Here is a 21,514-nt window from a genome sequence, read left to right as displayed (position 1 = left end):
TCCAAAGTTCCAAAACAATGCAACAGCTTATAAAACAACAACTATTACTCCTAGAATTCAAGGAAATCAGCTCCAACACAAAAGTACCTCAAAAGCTGCAACACCTAAAGCCACATTTTTTTCCCCACCCTCCATCTTTGAATACCCAGCATCCTAACCCCATCCCCCTATCAAAACTTATTCATCAACTTTGAGGGGGGGGGGGTTGGAGAAAGGAGACCATTTGGTATTAGTCTGCTCAATTGTAGATTCGTAATGTCTTTTTAAAAAGAGAGGCAGTGGAACCCAGTCTTCCAAAGGGAGTGGATAGTGGAGCTCCCAAGAGTCAGAGAATGATGAAGTTCAAACCTAAAAGAAGATTAAGGAACATGGAACTGAAGTGGGCAAATGGAGTGCAGATACAGATTAGCCCAGATTAAATCAAACAGTGAACAGGTCGGAGGACCTGAATGGACTGCTATTGTTCTTAGAGCGATCTGCCCAATTGTAGCAATATTGTTTTGCTCAAACATAGAGACTGAATGATTGGGTAGGGTCTATAAAAGGGTACACATAGCAAGTTATGATCAAATCAAATCTAGTAAATCAAAGAGGTCTTTTCCCATTAGTTTTTTTCTTGTTTTCTGATCATTTTGAAAAAACTGAAACCAAGACAATCTGTGGTATATTGTTTTTAATTTGCTTTTTACAAAAACTTAGAAGTTATCAAAGTTGGTTGATTGAAACCATGCACTGTATGAATGACCTGCATCACCATACAATTTACAAAGAAAAACTGCAGTTAGTTCAAAAAGCTGTTTAAAATGGTTACAGCAGAAAACCACACAAAACACCAGCCACCATTAATAGAGAGATCATTAAATCAGGATTGACAAATACTCTTCCTAACTGCCTCATTTATGCACATCACAGAGGGACACACAACCACAGGCTTTACTGCAGATCAAATCCAGACATCTCGGCTTCCCCCATCACCAGCCAGATAGACTTATAGCTTGGTTCGGTTTTAAAGTCACGTGCTGACTTCCCACATTTATACCCTTACTGAAGCCACTACATACTGGCTAAGACCAAACTATAGCCCATTGAATGGGTGAGATGCAGAACTACTGAGCGAACGGTGGAGCAAAGGACTTAGAGGGAAACAAAGAAATGCTCTCAGTATCACTCACTGCTCATTAAAAATGAACGACCACTAGTTCATCCACCAAATTTGCTTTAATTAATTCAACAAAAAAACTCTGATCATGACTTATTGATTCATGGTCTCCCAGGAGAATAATTCCCTCCCATCTGCAGGCAGTTAAACATCAGCAAGGCAAGTGTAGATTACATATTGAGAATGGAAGTTTCTTTTTGATGCTTTTAAACGGACCCCTTGGGAGCTGGTCCAGAACAATTAAAAGCTCACCAGTCACGTGCAAGCAGATATCTTCACAGCCACTCGCTCAATAACCTGCACTAACGAGAGAGAGAGAGAGAGAGAGAGAGAGAGAGAGATTATGTAACATAACCCTAAATGTTCTAAAATGAGAATGAAACTGGTTTAAAAATAAAATAATGCTTTGGTAATTTGCAGCTTTCACAGCCAGGAAAAGGGAATTTTCAAGGGAAGGATTATTTCCTCCCTTTGAACATCACATTCTAGAGAAGCTGGTTAAACAGAACAGAAACCTTCAGACAGATTGGAGTTGCTCACTCAAATCATTCCTGATACCAAATATTTCCTCAATTAGTCCCATACTGAAAGGCTTCAGCTTCGAAATGCTTCCCACAGGCTTTCCTCGATGAGTGTTAGGCACTTCTGTCAATATGCAAGTCTCTGCCACACACAAACTCGGTTAAAAGCAGTTTTGCTGATCCCTCCAGAACCTCATCTGCATTTCAAGGCTGTCAAGAGAAAAATTACACAGTCACAGTCACAACCAGAACAAAAACCATTCATGAGAAACCTCAACTAATCTCCTCAGTGGAGAGAATTCTCAGCTGCTGGGTATTTACTCATCATCTGTCATCCACAAACCCTTGTTATTTATTATGCATCCATTCACATCCAGATGTTCAACATCTCATCCATTCAATCCAGGAGATCATCATTGTTGCAGTATGTCTTTGAGAAGGTGAAGGGACCATCAACACGAGATGGTGTCTCACTGAGTGCAAGTTCTGGAACGATCAAAAATACGAGCAGCCCCGTCGCTCTCCCCTCCCTCCCCATCCCATCCCCGACCTCAGCACAGTGCCAGGCAGTAAATGGCAATAGAAACACCATGTCTGATGGGGATTGATCCTCAGACCAGGAGGTACAGAATATCTGAGCTGATTTGTTGACAAAGGTGTTGAGTGATGTTAACTAGTGGCTGAGTGGAGAATTAAGAAATCATGCGGTCAAGCCCTAACCCAGGGTCCCGAATCAATGGTCTCAGGCAAACCCTGCTAGGGCCATATCGAAGCACAGTCATCCTTTAATTCCTCACCAAAAGCCCCATATTCAGCTGTGATCCTGTGGCCACTAGTTCAAAAGGGATTTTGAACTTCCACCCATTCCCAACTTCTCCAGGGGCTAATAATTATCCCTCAAATCACAACCAAATAACAGATTACTTAGTTACTCATAGCACTGCTCTTGATGGATGTTGGTGTAAATTTGCTGCTGCCTCCCCTACATTACAAATATGACTTCATTTTAAAAATACTTTACTGGCTTTGGATAAAATGCTTTGGGATGATGAGACACCATAACAGACAACTTTGTAGTTTCATCCTTTGAGATGAATCTCCCAAATGTCAGCCCCACATTAAAATGATTCAAAGCACTAAGCATAGATCAGTTAAATTTAGGAAACTTGATCAGCCAGAGTTGGTGCCTGCTCCCACACATTGCTTGGTAAGTTTTATTACAGAAAATTTATATTGCCCCAAAATGTCATTGAAGGATTCAGCACCATTTGCTGGAGACCATTTGACCCATCATATCAGTGTCTGCTCTTTGAAAGGAGCTATCCAATTGGTCCCCCACTTGTGAACATGAATTTTCCAAGAGGAGGTAGTGGCCGAGTGGTATTATCACTGGACTGTTAGTCCAGAAACTCAGTTAATGTTCGGGGCCTGGGTTCAAATCCCACCATGCCATGTCAGAATTTGAATTCAATAAAGAATCTGGAAATAAGAGTCTAATGACCGTGAACCCATTGTTGAAAAGAATCCATCTGGTTCAGCAACGCCCTGTAGTAAAAGCTACCACTCTTCTCTGGTCTGGCCTACATGCAACTCCAAACTCACAGCAATGTGGTTGATGCTTAACCATTCTCTGGGCAATACATGCTGGCCTAGCCAGAGATGCCTACATCACATGAATGAATAAATAAAAACTACGAATGAAACCAATTTAACATTTTGAAAAAATTGCCAGAATTCGACCAGGTGGCACTCCTTACCTTGTGGAATGATGCTTGGGAGGTCTAGCATCGATACAAATTCATAGGCTCATCCGACATCATCCCATGTCTGTCCACTGAGTACAGTCCATCAGGACCATTCATCAACTCATGGTCCATATCCAACTCGCCGTCTTGATTTCGATAGTGCAGGTCTGTCTCCCCCTCAGTGGGTGGAGGGAGGAATGCTGTTCAAGCAAGGTGCATTTTTCAAAAGAAATGCCACAAATGAGTCAATGTTATCACAGTTCATCCAATAACCGTTCAATTGAGAAATGTCATTGCCCTCCCTTTCCAATGGTTTTGCTCCAATGAATCCATTTGGCTGCCTCTAACTGCCGAACTGCTCAGAGCCTGTTCAAGAGTGTATTAGTTCATTCAAGTCTCTGAACCACCGCCAATCCATAGAGCTAAATGCAGAGAGAGACTGGCAGGTTCAGTATAAATGCCAGACTCCCTCAGTCTCTGCAGCACGTGGTCCCAATAGTGTCTCACATAGAGCAAGGGAAGGGCAATCAATACTTCCCATCACCCTACCCTGTAACAAACAGCACCCCAGTCACACGAGAACAGTACACATTATAATGTGGAAGTGGAAGTGTTAATGAATCAAACAGAGAATGCTGGAGAAACTCAGCCCATCTGGCAGCATCTGTGGAGAGAGAAAAAGAGTTACTTCTTTGAAACACTACTTCAGAACAGAAGGGGCTCTAAAGAGTCATGCCAGATTCAAAGCATTAACTGTTTTTCTCTTCACAGATGCTACCATACCGGCTGTGTTTCTCTCATTCTTGGATTCAGATTTCCAGCATCCCCAGTATGTTGCCTTTCAGTCAGTCCTACAACTGAGGTACAAGTACCACCCAAGGGTTCAAACACCTACACATATATTCATCTCCATATCCAACACATCTGCCTACATGTGAATGTCTATCTATAGCTATTAAATGGTAAAGTCACCATAACCCTACTAGCCCATAGGGCTGTTTGCTCGTTAGAGAGAACTGACTGGTGATGGTCACCATGCCTCCGGTGTTTTTTTTTGGTGGGGGGGGGGGGGTGGTTGAGATGGAAAATTATTCATGGTGACCTCAGCTGGTGCAGGAATTGAACCCATGCTGTTGGCATCACAAACCAGCTGTCCAACAACTGAGCTAACAGACCCCCAGAGATATTAGTGCACAAATGAGATAATTGTGAACAGATAGAGACCACACAGACACTCTGCTGGGAATCAGGAACCTGGAGCAGTTTAAGCGAAATTCTTCAAACGATGACTTGACTGTCATTCTTTACACTTACCATCGTGATAGGAATCTGCAACCATCAGTCGCTCAGCCTGGGGAGGATAAAGTGCAAGTATTACCAGGAAGCATATATCCTCAGCCATTACCCCAACAGCTTTATACTCCATGTTCCTTCTCTGGCCCTAACCCCTACGCCCCAGGTTGCTCTGCTTTAGCAACCTGTTAACTTGTTCACATCACCTAGTATTGTCTGGTCACACGTACCTCATGTGAGAATAGTCATGCTCCTTCAACAAAAAACCCTCCAATACCCTGCACCCATCCCCCTTATCGCTCTATTTATCCTGCCCTAGGAAGCTTGACGTTCATTACACAGCAAGCTTTCAAGGTAGCTTTTACTATCAGCAACTTGGAGTCGCAGAATTTCCCAACTCAGTCAGGAGTGAGTCCCACCTCTCAAGTGTCAGCCCTTCACTAGGGTGAAGACCCACGTCCACCAGTTACAAGATTATGGCTGATCTGACTCTGGATTTACCTCCAATTTTCTGTCCCCCTTCCCCTTCCACACTCACCAACTGCCTTCAGTTCCACTGCAGATCCAGGATCTGTAACTCAGTCTCAAACATATTCAATGACCCAACCTCGGTTTCTGAATATGAGCAAGGGAGCAGCCCAATGTCCTGACCAGTATTGCACAAAATCATGAATTATCTGGTCATTGTCACATAGCAGATGGTGGGATCATGCTATGCTCAAACTGGCTTCTGCCACACATGCTGCATTGCAACAGCGACCACACTTCACTGGCTGTAAAATGCTTCGAGAGGTCGAGATTGTGAATGGCATTATAGAAATGTACATTTGCTAGTCTGACATAGACAAGTATTGAAAGTTTCAGGAACATCCACCTCCCTCCCATCCCCTAAACTCTAGAATCTGACTAAAGAAATGGCTTTCAGACACTGGCGCTCAGACTCCGAAACAACTTCTCGATAGCAGGGTAGAATTGAACCCATCACGCTGCGTCACTGTCACACAACCCCCTCTAACTCATTCTCTCAAGACTGTACAATTCTTTTTTGTTCTAAAAGGGATGACTTGCATCTGGTTTCACTACCCTTTCAAACAATGGTTTCCATAGAAACAGAAAATAGAAGAAGGAGGAGGAGGCGAGTCAGCCCGTTGAAACCACTCTGCCAACCAACAGGATCATGGCAGGTCTTCTATCTCCATATCTCTCACCTGCTTTCTCCACAGCCCCTGACACCTCTAAATTTGAAAAATCTATTTCTTTCAAAAACATTTTCAGGGACTTTGCCTCATATCTTGGAGTCAGAATTTCAGCAGTTTATCACTAGAGTGAAGACATGTTGCCTCATCTCAGTTTGAAACGGTCTACCCTATATCCCGAGGCTGTGAGAACACAAAAAAAAAAACAACAGTACAGGAACAGGCCCTTCAGCCCTCCCAATCCTCTATCTAAACCTGTCGCCTATTTTTTTAAGGATCTATCCCAACCTATTCATCTGTCTAATAATATCTTTCCACAGTAAATACTGATCCAAAATATTCATTTAGTATCTCCCCCATTTTCTGCAGCTCCACACAAAGGCAGCCTTGCTGATCTTTGAGGGGCCCTATTCTCTCCCTAGTTATCCTTCTGTCCTTAATGTATTTGTAAAAACCCTTTGGATTCTCCTTAATTCTATTTGCCAAAGCTATGTCCCCTTTTTGCCCTCCTGATTTCCCTCTTCAGTAAACTCCTACTGCCTTTATTCTCAAAGGATTCACTCCATCTATCCTTGACATATGTTTCCTTCTTTTTCTTAACCAAACCCTCATTTTCTTTAGTCATCCAGCATTCCCTATAACCTACCAGCCTTTCCTTTCACCCTGACAGGAAAATACTTTCGCTGGACACTCATTATCTCATTTCTGAAGGCTTCCCATTTTCCAGCCATCCCTTTATCTGCGAACATCTGTCTCCAATCAGCTTTTGAAAGTTCTTGCCTAATACCGTCAAAATTGGCCTTTCTCCAACTTCAACTTTTAGATCTGGTCTATCCTTTTCCATCACAATTTTAAAACTAATAGAATTATGGTTGCTGGCCCCAAAGTGTTCCCCCACTGATACCTCAGTCACCTGCCCTACCTTATTTCCCAACAGTAGGTCACGTTTTGCACCTTCTCTCGGAGGTACATCCACACATGGAATCAAAAATTTTCATCCTGCCTATTCTTTCATTTCTGATAGCAATCTTGAGATTCCTACCTCTGAAGTCATACTTTTTAAACTCGACTCCTAACTCCCTAAATTCTGCTTGTAGAACCTCATTCCATTTTTTTTTGTACAGATTTCATTGGTGCCTATATGCACCATGACAGCTGACTGTTCAGCCTCACCTTCAGAATATCCTGCAGCCGATCAGAGACATCCCTGATCCGGGCACAAGGAAGGCAACATACCTTTCGGGAGTCTAGTTTGCGGCCACAGAACCACCTATCTACTTTCCTTACAATTGAATCCCTTAGGATTCTAGCCCTTCCACTCTTTTCTCCACCCTTCCGTATAGCAGAGCCAATCACAGTGCCATGAACCTGGCTACTGATGCCTTCCCCTGGGGAGAATGTGTAAAGGGTGTGTGCAAGTAGGGAAAAGTTTTGAGTTTTGTGAAACAAGAGGTTCAGCTGAGCATGACAGATCAGATAAGAACTTGCAGTTAACAATGAGGTGCTGGAGGCAAGGGTAGTGGTTTAACAAGATAGAAAAGTATTCATTATGTGCAGTCATTCAACAATGGAAGCATTTAAAGTGGAAGGTCAGTTAACAAGGTGAAACATATCCATTATGCTGAGGTTAGTTAATTAAAGGTTAAGATTATTCATTGTGCAACAGCAGAAAGCTTAAACTCTACTATTGACACTCGCTGATTGTAACAGTCACCCAATTAATATGTATATTGCCTTATCTGGATTCTCCACCCTGTAAAACAACTATATAATTCATTAAGAAACTGTTGTTCAGGAAAGAAGACAGAGAACCCGTGTCTCTGGGCACATGGGCGATCGTTCACTCTCCCTCCAGGGCCCGGAATAAAAAGATGAAGGAAGTATAACTATATTGCGAGTCTGAGTGTTTTGTTTCGACTGAGGGGGGAAAACGGGACGACATGATGAGCCATCGCCCCCAACAGTATTCAAAATGGTATATCTGTTTAAGAGGGAGCTGACCGTATGGGATACCTGCATTGCATTCCTGCTCTTTCTGCCTTTTGGTCACCCTTTCTCCCTCAGCAATCCTAATCTGTGATGTGACCAACTCGCTAGAAGTTCTATCTACACCCTCTTCAGCTCGCGGATGCTCCAGAGTGAGTCATCAGAGCTGTCAAGTGGTCTCAAGACCTGCAGCTGGACACACTTCCTGCACATGAAAGAGTCAGGGACATCAGCTGCATCCCTGAGCTCCCACATTGGGCAAGAGGAGCAGAACATGGCTCTGAGATGGCCTGCTATTTCTAATCTTAAGCTCTTAAACTGCACCTCCTGGTCCTAACCCTATTGCAGGAAACATCTTTGTTGTATTTAATTTATCGTGCCATGTCAGAATTTCATGGCAATATGGCCCCCTCTTTTCCTGTCTCTCCTTGTACAAGCCCAGGCGTAAGTCTGGGGAACCTTTGCTGAACTCTCCAGAGTGAGGTTTTTTCCCCATCTTGTCTTGGGTGAGCAGAGCAAAATTACACAGCAATCCAGGTTAGGTCTCACCAAACCCTGTACAACAGAGAAATCCTTGTTCCTGAACTTGCAAAGGCGGCCAAATATTTGGGTTTCTAACTACATGCTTCAGATCATCTTCTCTTTCTCAATAACCTTACCCATATCATCTGGTTACCAATCCTCCTGCCCCGGATGCTGCTTCTCCTGATTTACACCATCAAACTTGAGTATAAAGCAAAACATTTCTATCAGATCTCCTCTTAGCAGAACAATCCCAGTTCTCCCAGTCTAGCCACACAGCTAAAGTCCCAGATCCCTGGAACGCACTGGTAAATCTCCTTCACATCCTCTAAGGCCTTGGCATCTTGAGATGCCCAGAATTGATCACAATACTCCCCACACTAAAGGCTGACTAGATTTTTTTAGAATTAAAAAAATTTCCCACAAGTTACCAATTTCTTTTCTAAACTGTGTCTATATTTAAAAAGCCAAAACTTCTGCCTGCTTGTTAGCAGCCACTCAGCTGTTTGCGAGTTTTCCAAAAAGATTTGTGAACCTACGTCATGCCAATATTAACTTTATTCTGTTTTATAAAAATGTTACTGCAGAGATTTCAGTGGGGATTGAGTTACTGCAGCAGATAGAGTCAGAAAACAGGTTGAACTTTGGTTTAAATGATCTCAAAGACATCGAATATATTTATTCGGATAGGTTGGTTTGTCTTTATTTTAATTTCTGTATAGTAAATTGCTTATTAACAAGAATCTGCAGGCTCATCTGAGCTATATTTCCACGACTGACCACGTTAATTAACTAAACTATTGAAAATGTCCTATGACACTAGGTTTAATTCTGGGATCTGACTTGTGTAGTAATATCAACTGGAATCATGACATATACCTTTGATTTTGTTTCTTCGTGCAACGGAAATTACCTGGCACACCCATTACACTTGAAACATTGGTCCTAACAACATTTTCCCTCCAGGTCTGAAAAATAACTTCACTCCGTCTCCCACACAATTGCTTATCGACCCAGATACTGCCTTGAGATTAAATCTTAGAATCCCTACAATGTGGGAAAGGGCCATTTAGCCCAGAGTTTGTACTGATCCTCTGAACAGCATCCCACCCAGATCCAGCCTTCCTACCCTATCCTTGTAACACTGCATTTCCCATGGCTAATCCACCTAGCCTGCACACCCCTGAAACTATGGGCAATTTAGCATGGCCAATCCACCTAACCTGAACATTTTTTGGATTATGGGAGGAAACCGGAGCACCCGGAGGAAACTCACGCAGACACGAGGAGAACGTGCAAACTCCACAGTCATCCAAAGCTGGATTCCTGATGCCAAAATGCAGCAGTGCTAATCACTGAGCACCTGTGCCTCCCCTAATCTTGCTAATGGAATATCAGGGAGTGGCAGGAGATTGAGTACATACAGCATCCCAGGCCTCTGGGTCATTGCGAAACAGCGTGCTGGTCAATTCAACAGACAGTCGCTTCCGGTAATCCTGAGGTTTGTCTTCTGATATCCGGAACAGCACAGCAGCAGCATAGGTGGCTGCAGGAGAGAGAGAAAAGGTCAATACATTGCCTGACTAGTGCTCACCAAAGTAAATCTGAAATCCACAGAGAGCAAGTGAGTGCACTAAATTAGCAAGTGCATGAGCATCCCCCAACACAACAGGTCACTGGTTCATGGAAGATTGTGATAAAATATGGACTATTTCCTAATTCCATCATCTGATTTCAATATCTGGGACATTCATGAACTGAGAGACTGGAGGAAAAGATACTGACGACCTCAACAATTAGCTGACCACACAGGTTAGCAAAGTTTCTTGAAGACGATGTGGAAGAAATTAAACTGGCTGAAATGAATTTTGTTTTGTCAAAAGAGACAAACTCACTCAGTCTGGCATAAAAATTCTCTCATTTCATTTTAGATTTCAGAGTGTCTCTCCAGGACAGCTGTATGATTTCACCTGTATTCTCAAACAGCTTCTGCAACTTTGACTGAATCCTGTTTGAGCTAACAATTAAACAATTTTCAAATCTTCCGTTTCCTGGAACCCCCTAACAAATAAGGTCTCTTCCAAAAGAAAAATGGAAATATCGGGGATTCAACACTGGTCACGTGCCACAAGTGTTTAAATCTTTGCAGATAATTTGTCTAAAGTGAAGATGCAGGTTCACGGTTTTGGGAGGGATGCAACTCTGTAGTAGTTGTAGAGATCAGGTGTACATGTTGTTTCTTAACTCATAATTAAAGCATTTTCTCAATTCCTAAAGTCTCAGCACAGAACCAGGCCCTTCGGTCTAACCAGTCCATGCCAAACAATCCCAAACTAAACTGGTCCCACCTGCCTGCTCCTGGCCCATATCCCTTCAAAACTTCCCTATTCAATGGACCTATCCAAATGTCTTTCAAACACTAAATTGTACCCACACCCATCACTTCCTCTGCAAGTTCAATCCACATGCAAACCACCCTCTAGGTTAAAACTTAGCACCTCATAACATTAAACCTCTCCTCTCACCTTAAAAATATGCTCCCCAGTCTTGAAATCCCCCATCCTAGGGAAGAGACACCTGCCATTAACACTATCTGTATCCCACATTATTTTATGAACTTCTATCAGGTCGCCACTCAACCTGCTACACTCCCAACGAAACAAAATCCCAGAGTATCCAGCCTTTATAACTCAAATCTTCCATACCCCACAACATTCCAGTATCTCTCTCCTGAACCCTCTCCAGCTTAATAATACCCTTCCTATAACTGGGTTTCCAGAACTGAACACAACTCTTCATTCAAACATTCCTATATCTATGCATAGAAGCAGCATAGAGATTAGACGAGACTTTTGAGATGAGGGCTCAAATGCCACACCGATTTTACACATGCGTCTATAGTGCACCACCTTGCACTGGCACTGGCCACAAATACATACACTTTACCGCTGTACAATATGTTCCACATATTGGGAGATGAAAGGCATCACCTGTAATCATCAAGTTTGGAGACAATGAATTTAACACTGAAATACATCACTTGTATTTCAAAAATCTGCTTTTAAAAGAGCAGGGGAGATGGATTTTTGACTTGACTGTTGGAATCAGGTGGAGAAAACGTTCTCTTCGAGAGGCCAAAGAAAATGATCGGAGACAGTGTTCTGATGTTTCTTTTCACCAATTCTAAGGACTCAAGGAGAGCTAAAAATATTCTACTGCTGAGCACAGATATCAATTAAATAAGCTGCATTAAGCAGTCTCGGGAAAACCTTACACCTCAAAAACATCAAGGCCCTTAAGCTCCATATTCCTTTCATACTTGATTCAGTTTTACTGAGGAATTTGATTAGTTCCTTCTGTGACACAATGTGACATTTCAAAGCTAAGTAGCCCAGGCTCACTTTTCTTTCCCCTTACTGTCCACAGATACAATGCCTCTCCTGCTCTCCCTGTCACCGGAACTGAAAGATCCCTTTCCCAGCCCAGGGCCAAAGGTGGGCATCATTAGAGAACATCTATTGATCACTCACCAATTCCCTCATTCATGGAGTGCAGCATTTCAGTGAGAGGTGCCGTGGCTCCCTCTCGATCTATCTCCTCTGCAGCATCTCGGTCCTGTGCAAGTTCACAGAGAACCCCAGCAGCAACACGCTGGATATTCTCAACCGGAGAGTAAAGGAGCTGGAGGGACAAGACAACAGCACAATGAGCAAACCATGCAGCAATCTGAATAGAAATATCCTTACTGTCAGATAACAAATTAACACATTCAAGATGTAGTTTCACTTCGGATAGGTGTCTTCACCTCCTCCCATTACTGGGAAGCAACCTAATTCTTCCTGTGTCACTCACATTGGAGTGTGTTGGAGGCTGGGAAAGTGTGATGTGGGCAAGATGATTTAGGAAGTCCTTTCTATCTTTAATCAATGTCCAAAGAGCTCCCAGAGAGAGACACTGGATAACACTTAGCCATAGGTGGAAAGACACCAGGATTAATCTAGTCCTCCAGACACTGCCTGATGTTATGCTGTTTTCAAATGTTTCCAGTAGAAGTTTACATCATTATCACTGCATGAGTATCCTTATAACAACAGTTTGACAATGGATTAACGATTACTTAAAGATAACTTGAGAATCATTTACTAACAGTTTGGGGAAAAAACATTTCATACAAAAGCAAAAAATGGTTCAAAACTTTTAATTACTGGTCCAATGCAACACTGTACCAGACTTCTAATTATTTGCTGAGAAAGTTATTAAATGCATTAAGAATTAATCTGTTGATTGGATAAGATAATGGTATATACAAAAAAAAACTTAAGATAAATTAATTAACTCTCCTTTCATGTAACTATTTTAATTTTTAATATTTTACAGAATGAGGAATTGCTTGATTGCCAAATGAAAACGGTTGGGGGATGGTGAGATCCCTGTGTACATAGAGATTTGATTGTCTATAAATACTCTTTAGGGTGTGGAAAGTTAATATATAAATACAGCATGTGTGTTCAATCACAATTCATGTTTGGTTTGAAGTTGGGGACTGTGGAAGGACTGAAAGGAAGGAGATGGCTTTGTTTTAACAGTTTTACCTGAACAAACAGCGGGATGGTGTTTAGCCGAGTGATTTCAGCACGGTTGCTAGGATCCCGAGCCAGAATGTGCAGCGCTCCAGTGCAGCCTTCAACAATCTCATCCATTCGTACTCCATCCTGACAGATTATAGGTCAATACAGATGCTGTTAATCCTACACATGCATTGTGCACAACTTTGTAATTCATTTATTTTAACTTTAAAATTGAAAAACCCACTCCCTTCACAGCATTGAAAGAAAGCAGCTTCAAGATTCCACCAAAAGCAGCCAATATCATGGGACCCCAGATAGACGGTCATCTGCTCCATCAGTGGAGGCATCGCAGCTGAGTCCCATCTTTGCACAGACATGGCAGAAATGTTAACAGTTGAAAGTTTGACATATACACAATCATTTTAGGTCAGCTGTACAAAGAGGATGACGATGCAGGGTAGGATGAAAGACATGGAGTGCGGAATCACATTTGACGTACCATATATTGCTGCTGTCCACCTCCAGACGCTTGTCGCTGTGTTTCATGGTGAGCTTTCACTAGGAGCTGGATAAGTTGGGAAATGACACCACTCTCACGGAGAGGACCATGGTTAGAAGGGCACAGTGCCAGGTTACGGACCAGTCCAACAGTGGCCTAGCAATGGGAAGAGAGAGAGCACGCGAACAAAAAAAAAGAAGATTTAAAGAAAAAGAGGGAAGGGGAGGGGGGAGAGAAAAATGGCTGAGTTAACATCATTGCCAAAGCACAGGGATCAGTGCGACAGTCCCTTTGTGTTTGAGAATGGCTTCAGACTGTCCCAAAGCTACTCAACCTTCCTCAGTCTGATAAGGACAGAGCTGCTCTTATGGACAAATGCTATCACTGCCTAGCTCCCCACTCCCTCCCCAAGTGGGGAGTGTACAGCTGCCCACAACCTTCAGATTGAGCACATCCAGAATACTAATCATCTCCACATACAACAGCATTGCAAACAAAGACATTGTTCTTGGAATGTGGGAGAATTAAGCACCTCTAAAAGGCTTGAGATTTCAATCAGAATACCTACAGTGCAGAAAGAGGCCATTCAGCCCATCGACCCTCCGAAGAGCATCCCACCCAGACCCCCCACCCCATTCCTTTAATCTCCATCTCAAGCTTTCACTAGGGAAAAAAATAATAATAAAATTCTAGGACAAATTCTTTGTATCGCTGCATCTCTAATACTACAGCAGTTGCATCTAGTCCTATACAGAGTGCAGCAGTTCAAGATGGTGGTTCATTGCCATCTTCAAGGGCAATTACGAATAAAGAAGTAGTGTGACCCAGGTAGCAACCCCCAAAGCTGAGAATGAATTCTGAATCCCCGGACTGAGTCACACACTGTGGGGTCTAATTTCCCTCCCTCAGGGACATTAGCAAACATGGTTCATTTATAATTGCACGCATTTATTCACTTTGTTTATCGACCATGCCTCCCTGGGATAGACCTCTCTAACCATTGTAACTGCACTACAAGCCTACTTGGTCACAAAGCACATTCACACCTGAATAAAGTGCGTGGGCAGGACAGGCCTCATCGCAATGCTGACCATGTCCTCCAATCTCTTGCTCTTTAACTAGCCCCTCCCCTCCCACAACAGCATGAACACTACCCCACCTTGCCCTTAAAAAGACACCCTCTACCCCAGCTCCTGAAAGTTGGATCACTGTTACATGGAACCTCTATTCACCTTTATCAGTGGCCAGTGGAAAGGTTGATTCAGAAGCCTGATAACTCCAGGGATACCATATTTGGAGCGCACTTTATTCTGGGCAATCTCAGCTTCAGGGTGTCGGCTGGTGAGGTGACGGAGTGCACAGACAGCTGGTTCAGTGATGTCCTCTTTGTCGCCTGCTCTCAGTACGGTGTGGACCAGGGCCTCAATGCCTTCTACCTGACAGACCACCATCTTGTTCCTGGCATTGTTGCAGGTGAGGTTTGAGAGGATACCAGTGGCACAGGTCAGCACATTAATGTCATCTGAAGCCAGCAGCTGGACCAATGTGGAGAGGAGAGGATCTAATCCTTCCTGCAAACAAAATATAACCTGGATTAGCAGACAATTCACAACTTCATAGGCCGTTCCGCTAATTCTCTCTTGTAAACCATCAAAATTAGCCATTAAATAAAAGCAGTCTACCTACCCTGTGCTGGTATTGCCCACTTCAGTGACCACATCTCCACCTGATTGGCAGACTAAGCTAAAATGGGCCAAACAGCCTATTTCTGCCATATCATCTCCACAGAACTTTCCTATTTCTGAACCTTTCACAGCATCAGTCAGTCCCATACAAAAGCATCCAAGTCATCTTCCTGACCTACAGTGCTTCCTGTGGCAGTGAATACTACATTCTAATCAAACTCTGCATATAAATAATTCTCATTAAATCAATCAATCTTGTAGGGAAAGAACTTCTCATATTTACAACACCTCATTTTGGATTCTTCCCAAAAAGTGTAAACCTTTCTCCACATTGATTAGACTATTTTTTGGGATACAGCATTCAATTCTGGTCTCTCTGCTGCAGAAAAGATGTTGTGAAACTTGAAAGGGTTCAGAAAAGATTTACAAGGATGTTGCCAGGGTTGGGCTATTAGAGAGAGAGGCTGAATAGGCTAGAGCTATATTCCCTGGCCATTGGAAGCTGAGGGAGTGACATTATAGAGGCTTATAAAACCATGAGAGGCATGGATTGGATGAATAGCCAAAGTCTTTATCTGAAGGTACAGGACCTCAAAACTGGAAGGCATACGTTTAAAGATGAGAGGGGAAAGGTTTAAAAAGGGACCCAAGTGGCACCTTTTTCACACAGAGGGTGGTGCCTGTATGGAATGAGCTGCCAGAAGATGTGGTGGAGGCAGATACAATTACAACATTTAAACAGCATCTAAATTTTAGAGTAACCAGCATGAGATGTATATATGGATAGAAAGGGTTAGAGGATTACAGGCGAAATGCTGGCAAATGGGACCAGATTAATTTAGGACAAATGGCTGCTTTCTGTGGTACACAACTCTGACTCTATTTTGTCCAATCCATTCTTAATCGTCAAGGGCTCTCTCAGGTCACCTGGAAGTGTAGGTTTCGGCACTACACCTCCATGGGAAGGCAGTGCATTATCTCCATTGTTTCATCCTACCTTTCGCGGTCATACTCTGCACTGACTTGGAGAAACCAGAGAGCTTTGACACCCTTCCAAGCAGGTGCCATCCCTAAGTCCCCAGGCCTCAGCTGGAGTGCAGCATAAAGCCTGCTTTACGTGCTGCCCCAACTGTGAACAGACAGCCCTCAATCCCAAGTTCACCAGCGTCTCCAACTCTACCCCAAATCACATATCGTCTTACCACCCAGTTACCCTCCCTCACCTCCCATTGACAACAGCTACATCTCCCACAAATCCAACACTGCTGAGACAAACCTGCCTCTGAATCTACAGCTAGAATTTTGGGGAAGAAATAAGGAATAAATACGGTGAACAATGAAGAAACACAGGGAGAATGAACTGAAATTCAGGCAGAAATATAAACTCAGATTGTGAATACAGTTGGTTGAAGCCATTAAGGCCAAAAAACATTTTTTTTTTTTTAGGTACTGTAAGGAGGGGCTGAGGACAAAACCTAATGAAGGAGGATGGCTGTTCTTGTTATAGAGGGAGTGCAGCAATGGTTCATCAGACAGATTCCTGGGACAGCAGGACTGAAATATGAGGGGAGGTTGAATTGGTTGGGATTATATTCAATGGTATTTAGAAGAATGAGGGCAATCTCAAACCTACAAAATGCCAACAAAACTAGGCAGGTGAGATGTGGGAAGGATGTTCCCTATAACAGGGGAGGCCAGAACTAGTGGTCACAGTCTCAGTACTCTGAGAAAACCATCTTAGACTGAGATAGGGAGGAACGTCCTCAGCTACAGCCAGGTGAGCCTGTGGAATTCACTACCACACAAGGTATACAATGTTTTGGCATTGACTAATTTTAATAAGAAGTTGGATATAGCACCTGGGGCTAAATCGATCAAAGATGAAAAATGTGGTGCTGGAAAAACACAGCAGGCCAGGCAGCATCTGAGGAGCAGGAGAGTTTATGTTTCAGGCACAAGCCATTTTTCAACTCTGGTCTCCAGCATCTGCAGTCCTCAATTTCTCCTAAATAGATCAAAGAGCATGGGATAGAAAGCGGGAAGAGTGCACTGGGTTCAGGTGATAAACCATGATCATATTGCATGGCACAGGAGACCAGAAAAGGTCAAATGGCCTGTGCCTGGTTCCTGTTTGCTGCTTATAATGAAGTTATTAAAAAAACTGCAGTAGAGCAGGATCAGTCAGCACTTCATTTCAGAAAAGACATTCAATTTAGTGTATCCAGCATGAGGTTCACTGAAAGTGGGAAACTAGTGGGAGTGGCACATTGGCTCTCAGCACCAGGGTCCCAGGTTCGATTCCAGCCTCGGGCAACTGTCTGTGTGGAGTTTGCACATTCTCCCCACGTCTACGCGAGTTTCCTCCGGGTGCTCCAGTTTCCTCCCACAGTCCTAAGATGTGCAAGTCAGGTGAATTGGCCATGGGAAATTGTCCATAATGTTAGGTGCCTTAGCCACAGGGAAATGGGTCTGGGTGGGTTACTCTACGGAGGGTCAGTGTGGACTGGTTGGGCCAAAGGGCCTGTTTCCACACTGTAGGGAATGTAACCTAATCTAGAGAACAGACTGGTGCAGCTTCCATTGCAGCAAGAGATGGCTACAAGATTACATTATTTTAAAATTATGAAGGGCTTCAGTTTGGTGAACAGGGGAGTTAGTGAGGGCAGACTTACAGGACAGGTTGTCATTCCCTTTGCCACAGGGAATGTTTGACAGAGACAACTGTCACTTAATTAAGAATTTCAACAAAGTGCGAAATGAAGGTGCTTAAAAGGGCTATGGATGGAAAAGTGAAATTAATTCTGAATTACTCTATCAAAAGATTTGTCACACAACTGATGGCTGAGTGGATAATTACTGTTCTGAAGACATGCACAGTCTTAATTGCTTGAGGCATAACATACATGATTCACGTTTGAAAAGCCAACACCACCAAATTGGGGAAGAAATGCATTTACTTGTACTGCTTCCTTCCAGAGACTCGGGCACAGTCTAGGCTGCAAGTGTCAACTGGACCAACAGGTACAGCTCACCCTCCAGAGGCAGAAGGTATGAGTACGAGTACAAGTCACAATCAGGAGATTAGTGCGTGGAATGTAGATGACATTCTCAGTGCAGTGACAAGGAAGGGCTGCACTGTCAGAGGTTCTGCCTTTCAGGTGGATAAGGTCCCACTCCATTGAATGGAGGAGGAGTAGGTATACAGAGAAATGTTCCAATATCAGGAGCAATGTGGATTCCTCAAACACTTGACAGAGATGATCTGCTCATGAGATCTGTGGGATCCCACTACACACTGATCGTGAATCATGTGTCCTAAGTTACAACAGTGACTACACTCATCAAGTGCAGTCTTGGAGCCAGAGAGCCTCACCTGCTTCGTTGCTGCATCAGAGAGATTCCGGAGCGTCCAGAGACAGTTCTGAACCAGCCTGGGGCTGGAGCTGCCCAGGTGATAACCCAGAGCCTGCATCCCACCTGTTCAATAAAACACCAACTCAATTCAGTGAAGCAGGTTTGTACATTGGAAATCTAAACCCACAGCTTGGGGCTATGATAGCATCAGCTGTGTTGTTTGTATAAACTGACAGCTGTTCAGTGATCCAATAGAATATCAAATAAGACTAAACTGCTCTTCATTTTCTGTGACCATGGAAACCAGCAACCCTTTCTCAACTTCCCTCACCAAGCTGTCAACATGACAGATTTTCTCAAATTTTACAGCAGTGCAATAGGCATTTTGGCCTAACTGGCAACAGCAGGTAGTCAAACACTCCTGCACACTTTACAAGAGTTTAGGGTTTCACAGATGGAAGACAACAACTAGGGAAAGCTACATAGTCCAAGATGTAAGAGTCATCAACACTGGACTTGCTGCCTTCTGGGATGTTTCTGCATGTCCGAGCTCTAATGTCCTTGACACTGACCAAATCTGTCAGTGTGGCAATTGGTCAATAATGGTAGCCAAAATACCCATAATCCTGAGTGCTCTGGAAACAGCCCCATCAATTACACAGAACACTCATACCAGAGACAAATTGGAGCCCCAGCATTTTGCTGTTGGTCATCAATCCAACTAAATAAAAAAAATTCCTGTTAAATATTTTCAGAAACGCCCAAAAAAAACCTGGCCGAAAGCAGTCAATTCAAACAGAACAGGCACAAGGCAGGGAGCTGAATACAGCGTGTTAATGAACAGAGTGATAGAGAGAGGGATGAGTTTCAGGAGACATAGTTACCAGCTTCCACGATTGCAGGCTTGTTACTGGGACAGACAGACAGAACTTTCAAGACCCGGCTTGTGGTCCAGAGCAGCTTCTCGTAATTATAGGTCCTCATGATATGAACAAGAGCCTCTGGGCCCCCGTTGGCCAGGATAATCAACTAAAAACAAAAGAAAAAAAAAATCAACTTCTGGTTACAGATATTCACTCGCCATCCCAAAATCTAAACCAAAGAGGACACAGCCAAAACACCACACTATGCTCCAATTCATAGGACACAGGTACACCCATCCCATTCCATTGAAATGGAGATTTCAGCTTAGGTGTCGACCATGACTCAACTAAGTCTCACTCCAGTGTTGAGGCCAGCGACCTGAGTGTACAGAGGGACAGCTGTACTATTGACGATGCCCCCCTCACTCGAGATTGTAAACAAAAGGCCTCATTAGCACTCAGGTGTAGGTAATGGTAAGGGGAGTTCACCCAAACTCCTGGGCTTTATTTATCCCTTAATAAAGGTCACTATAACAGCATGTCTGGCCATGATCACATTGCTACATGTGGGAGACTGCTGTGTACAATCTGATGTGTTTCCTGCATCACGATGACTATACATCATAAAGTACTTCACTGCTGCCTGCCACTTCTGGAGGTCCCAAAAAGGTGAAAGAGGCTATACAAATGCAATTCCCTTAACCTTTCAGTTGTTTCTGCTTCTGTTTGTATTTTAACAGAACTGAACTTTCACTACAGTGACAAGGCACCCTGCTGTACAGCCTATTCCCTCAGTGAATGGGTTGCATCACACAGAATCTACAGAGCAATAGCAAACATTACAGCTCCATGGGCACGATCAGATATCGGTGTGCATCCCACTGGGCAAGTGCTCTCCACACCCAACCTCACCACTGAAAACAGTGGGCTAACAATCACGCTTCCCACCTTCCCAAGGTTCATCCATTGTCCAAAAAACCCCCAAAGAACTGCGGATGCTGGAAATCAGACAAAAATCTTAAAAACTGCTGGAAAAACTCAGCAGGTCTGGCAGCATCTATAGAGAAAGCAGAGTTAATACTTCAGGATTTGAAGAGTCATTGGATCCAAAACATTAACTCATCCACCGCCAGGTCTCTCACCTTGCTCTCCTGATTGCCATAGGCCAGCAGCTGCAGGCAATCCGTGGTGATGGCAAGAAACTTCACATTGTTCTTCTTCAGCAAAGGAACCATCTTCTGGAGCCCATCAGCCAATCGGACAGCCATCTTTGCCCCCTCTTGGTGTAGAAGCAGATTGTGGAGGGTTGTAATGGCATAGAACAGGATGGATTCAATAGGAGAGCTGGTAAATAAACACACAGTCAGATCAGCAAGACATCAAAACCCACACAAACTAGTCTTCAAAAAAGGAAAAAGCAAAGCTTCAAAAGGCTGTTGACCATCATTTGGAATCCTTAGCTTTGGAAAAACAGAATTGAACCAAGTTATGCTAAATTTTCTAAAGCATTGTTTCGGCCCATACTGGAGTATGGTCTGTAATTCTGGACAGCACATATTATAAAGGTTATTGAGGCATGGGTGTAGAGGAGATTTCCAGGAAAGGAACCAGAGAGTTAATAAGAGACTAAAGAAGCTTGAATTTTTCTCCTTGTAACAAGAAAGCCGGTGAGGAGGGGTGTTCAGAATCAGTAACAAGGTGGTAGAGTGGAGAACTGGTTTCCATTGAAGGAAGGTTGGTAACAAAAGGAGGATAAATTTGAAGTGAGTGGCAGAAAACAAACCAAACTGAGAACACAAGTGACCGAGCAGGAATAGATGACTGAAAGGGGAGTGGAGGCAAGTTTGAAAGTAAGTTTTGAAAGGGAATTCGATAAATAGATAAAGTCAGAGTTGTACAGCACAAAAACAGACTCGTTGGCTCAACCAATGCATGCTGAACATAATCCTAAACTAAACTAGCCCCACCTGCCTGCTCCTGGCCCGTATCCCCTCAAATCTTTCCTATTCATGTGCTTACCCAAATGTCTTTTAAACGTTGTAATTGCACCTGCATCCACCACTTCCTCAGGAAGTTCATTCCACACATGTACCACCCTTTTTAAAAAAAACTTACCCGTTTTT

The 21,514-nt window shown here is 43.3% G+C and overlaps 1 protein-coding gene across 1 annotated transcript in view; it reads right to left on the bottom strand.

The window, feature by feature from the left end:
• Positions 1-658: 658 nt before the first annotated feature.
• The window catches only part of LOC132831013 (junction plakoglobin-like), a 63,756-nt gene continuing 42,900 nt past the window's right edge, over positions 659-21,514 (bottom strand). The window contains exons 5-15 of the mRNA XM_060849037.1: positions 20,534-20,735; positions 19,413-19,557; positions 18,548-18,651; positions 14,722-15,060; positions 13,490-13,645; positions 13,015-13,134; positions 11,953-12,103; positions 9,847-9,968; positions 4,740-4,776; positions 3,438-3,625; positions 659-1,890 (exon numbers count right to left, since the gene is read on the bottom strand). Coding sequence (XP_060705020.1) covers positions 3,462-3,625; positions 4,740-4,776; positions 9,847-9,968; positions 11,953-12,103; positions 13,015-13,134; positions 13,490-13,645; positions 14,722-15,060; positions 18,548-18,651; positions 19,413-19,557; positions 20,534-20,735 — 1,540 coding nt within the window. The 3' untranslated portion in view covers positions 659-1,890; positions 3,438-3,461. The remainder of the gene's footprint in view (positions 1,891-3,437; positions 3,626-4,739; positions 4,777-9,846; positions 9,969-11,952; positions 12,104-13,014; positions 13,135-13,489; positions 13,646-14,721; positions 15,061-18,547; positions 18,652-19,412; positions 19,558-20,533; positions 20,736-21,514) is intronic.

The sequence above is a fragment of the Hemiscyllium ocellatum genome, chromosome 32 (assembly GCF_020745735.1).
Source record: "Hemiscyllium ocellatum isolate sHemOce1 chromosome 32, sHemOce1.pat.X.cur, whole genome shotgun sequence".
NCBI classification, from domain to species: Eukaryota; Metazoa; Chordata; class Chondrichthyes; order Orectolobiformes; family Hemiscylliidae; genus Hemiscyllium; species Hemiscyllium ocellatum.
Note: the sequence above shows the minus strand (reverse complement) of the source record. Positions and strands in the feature narration are given on the sequence as shown.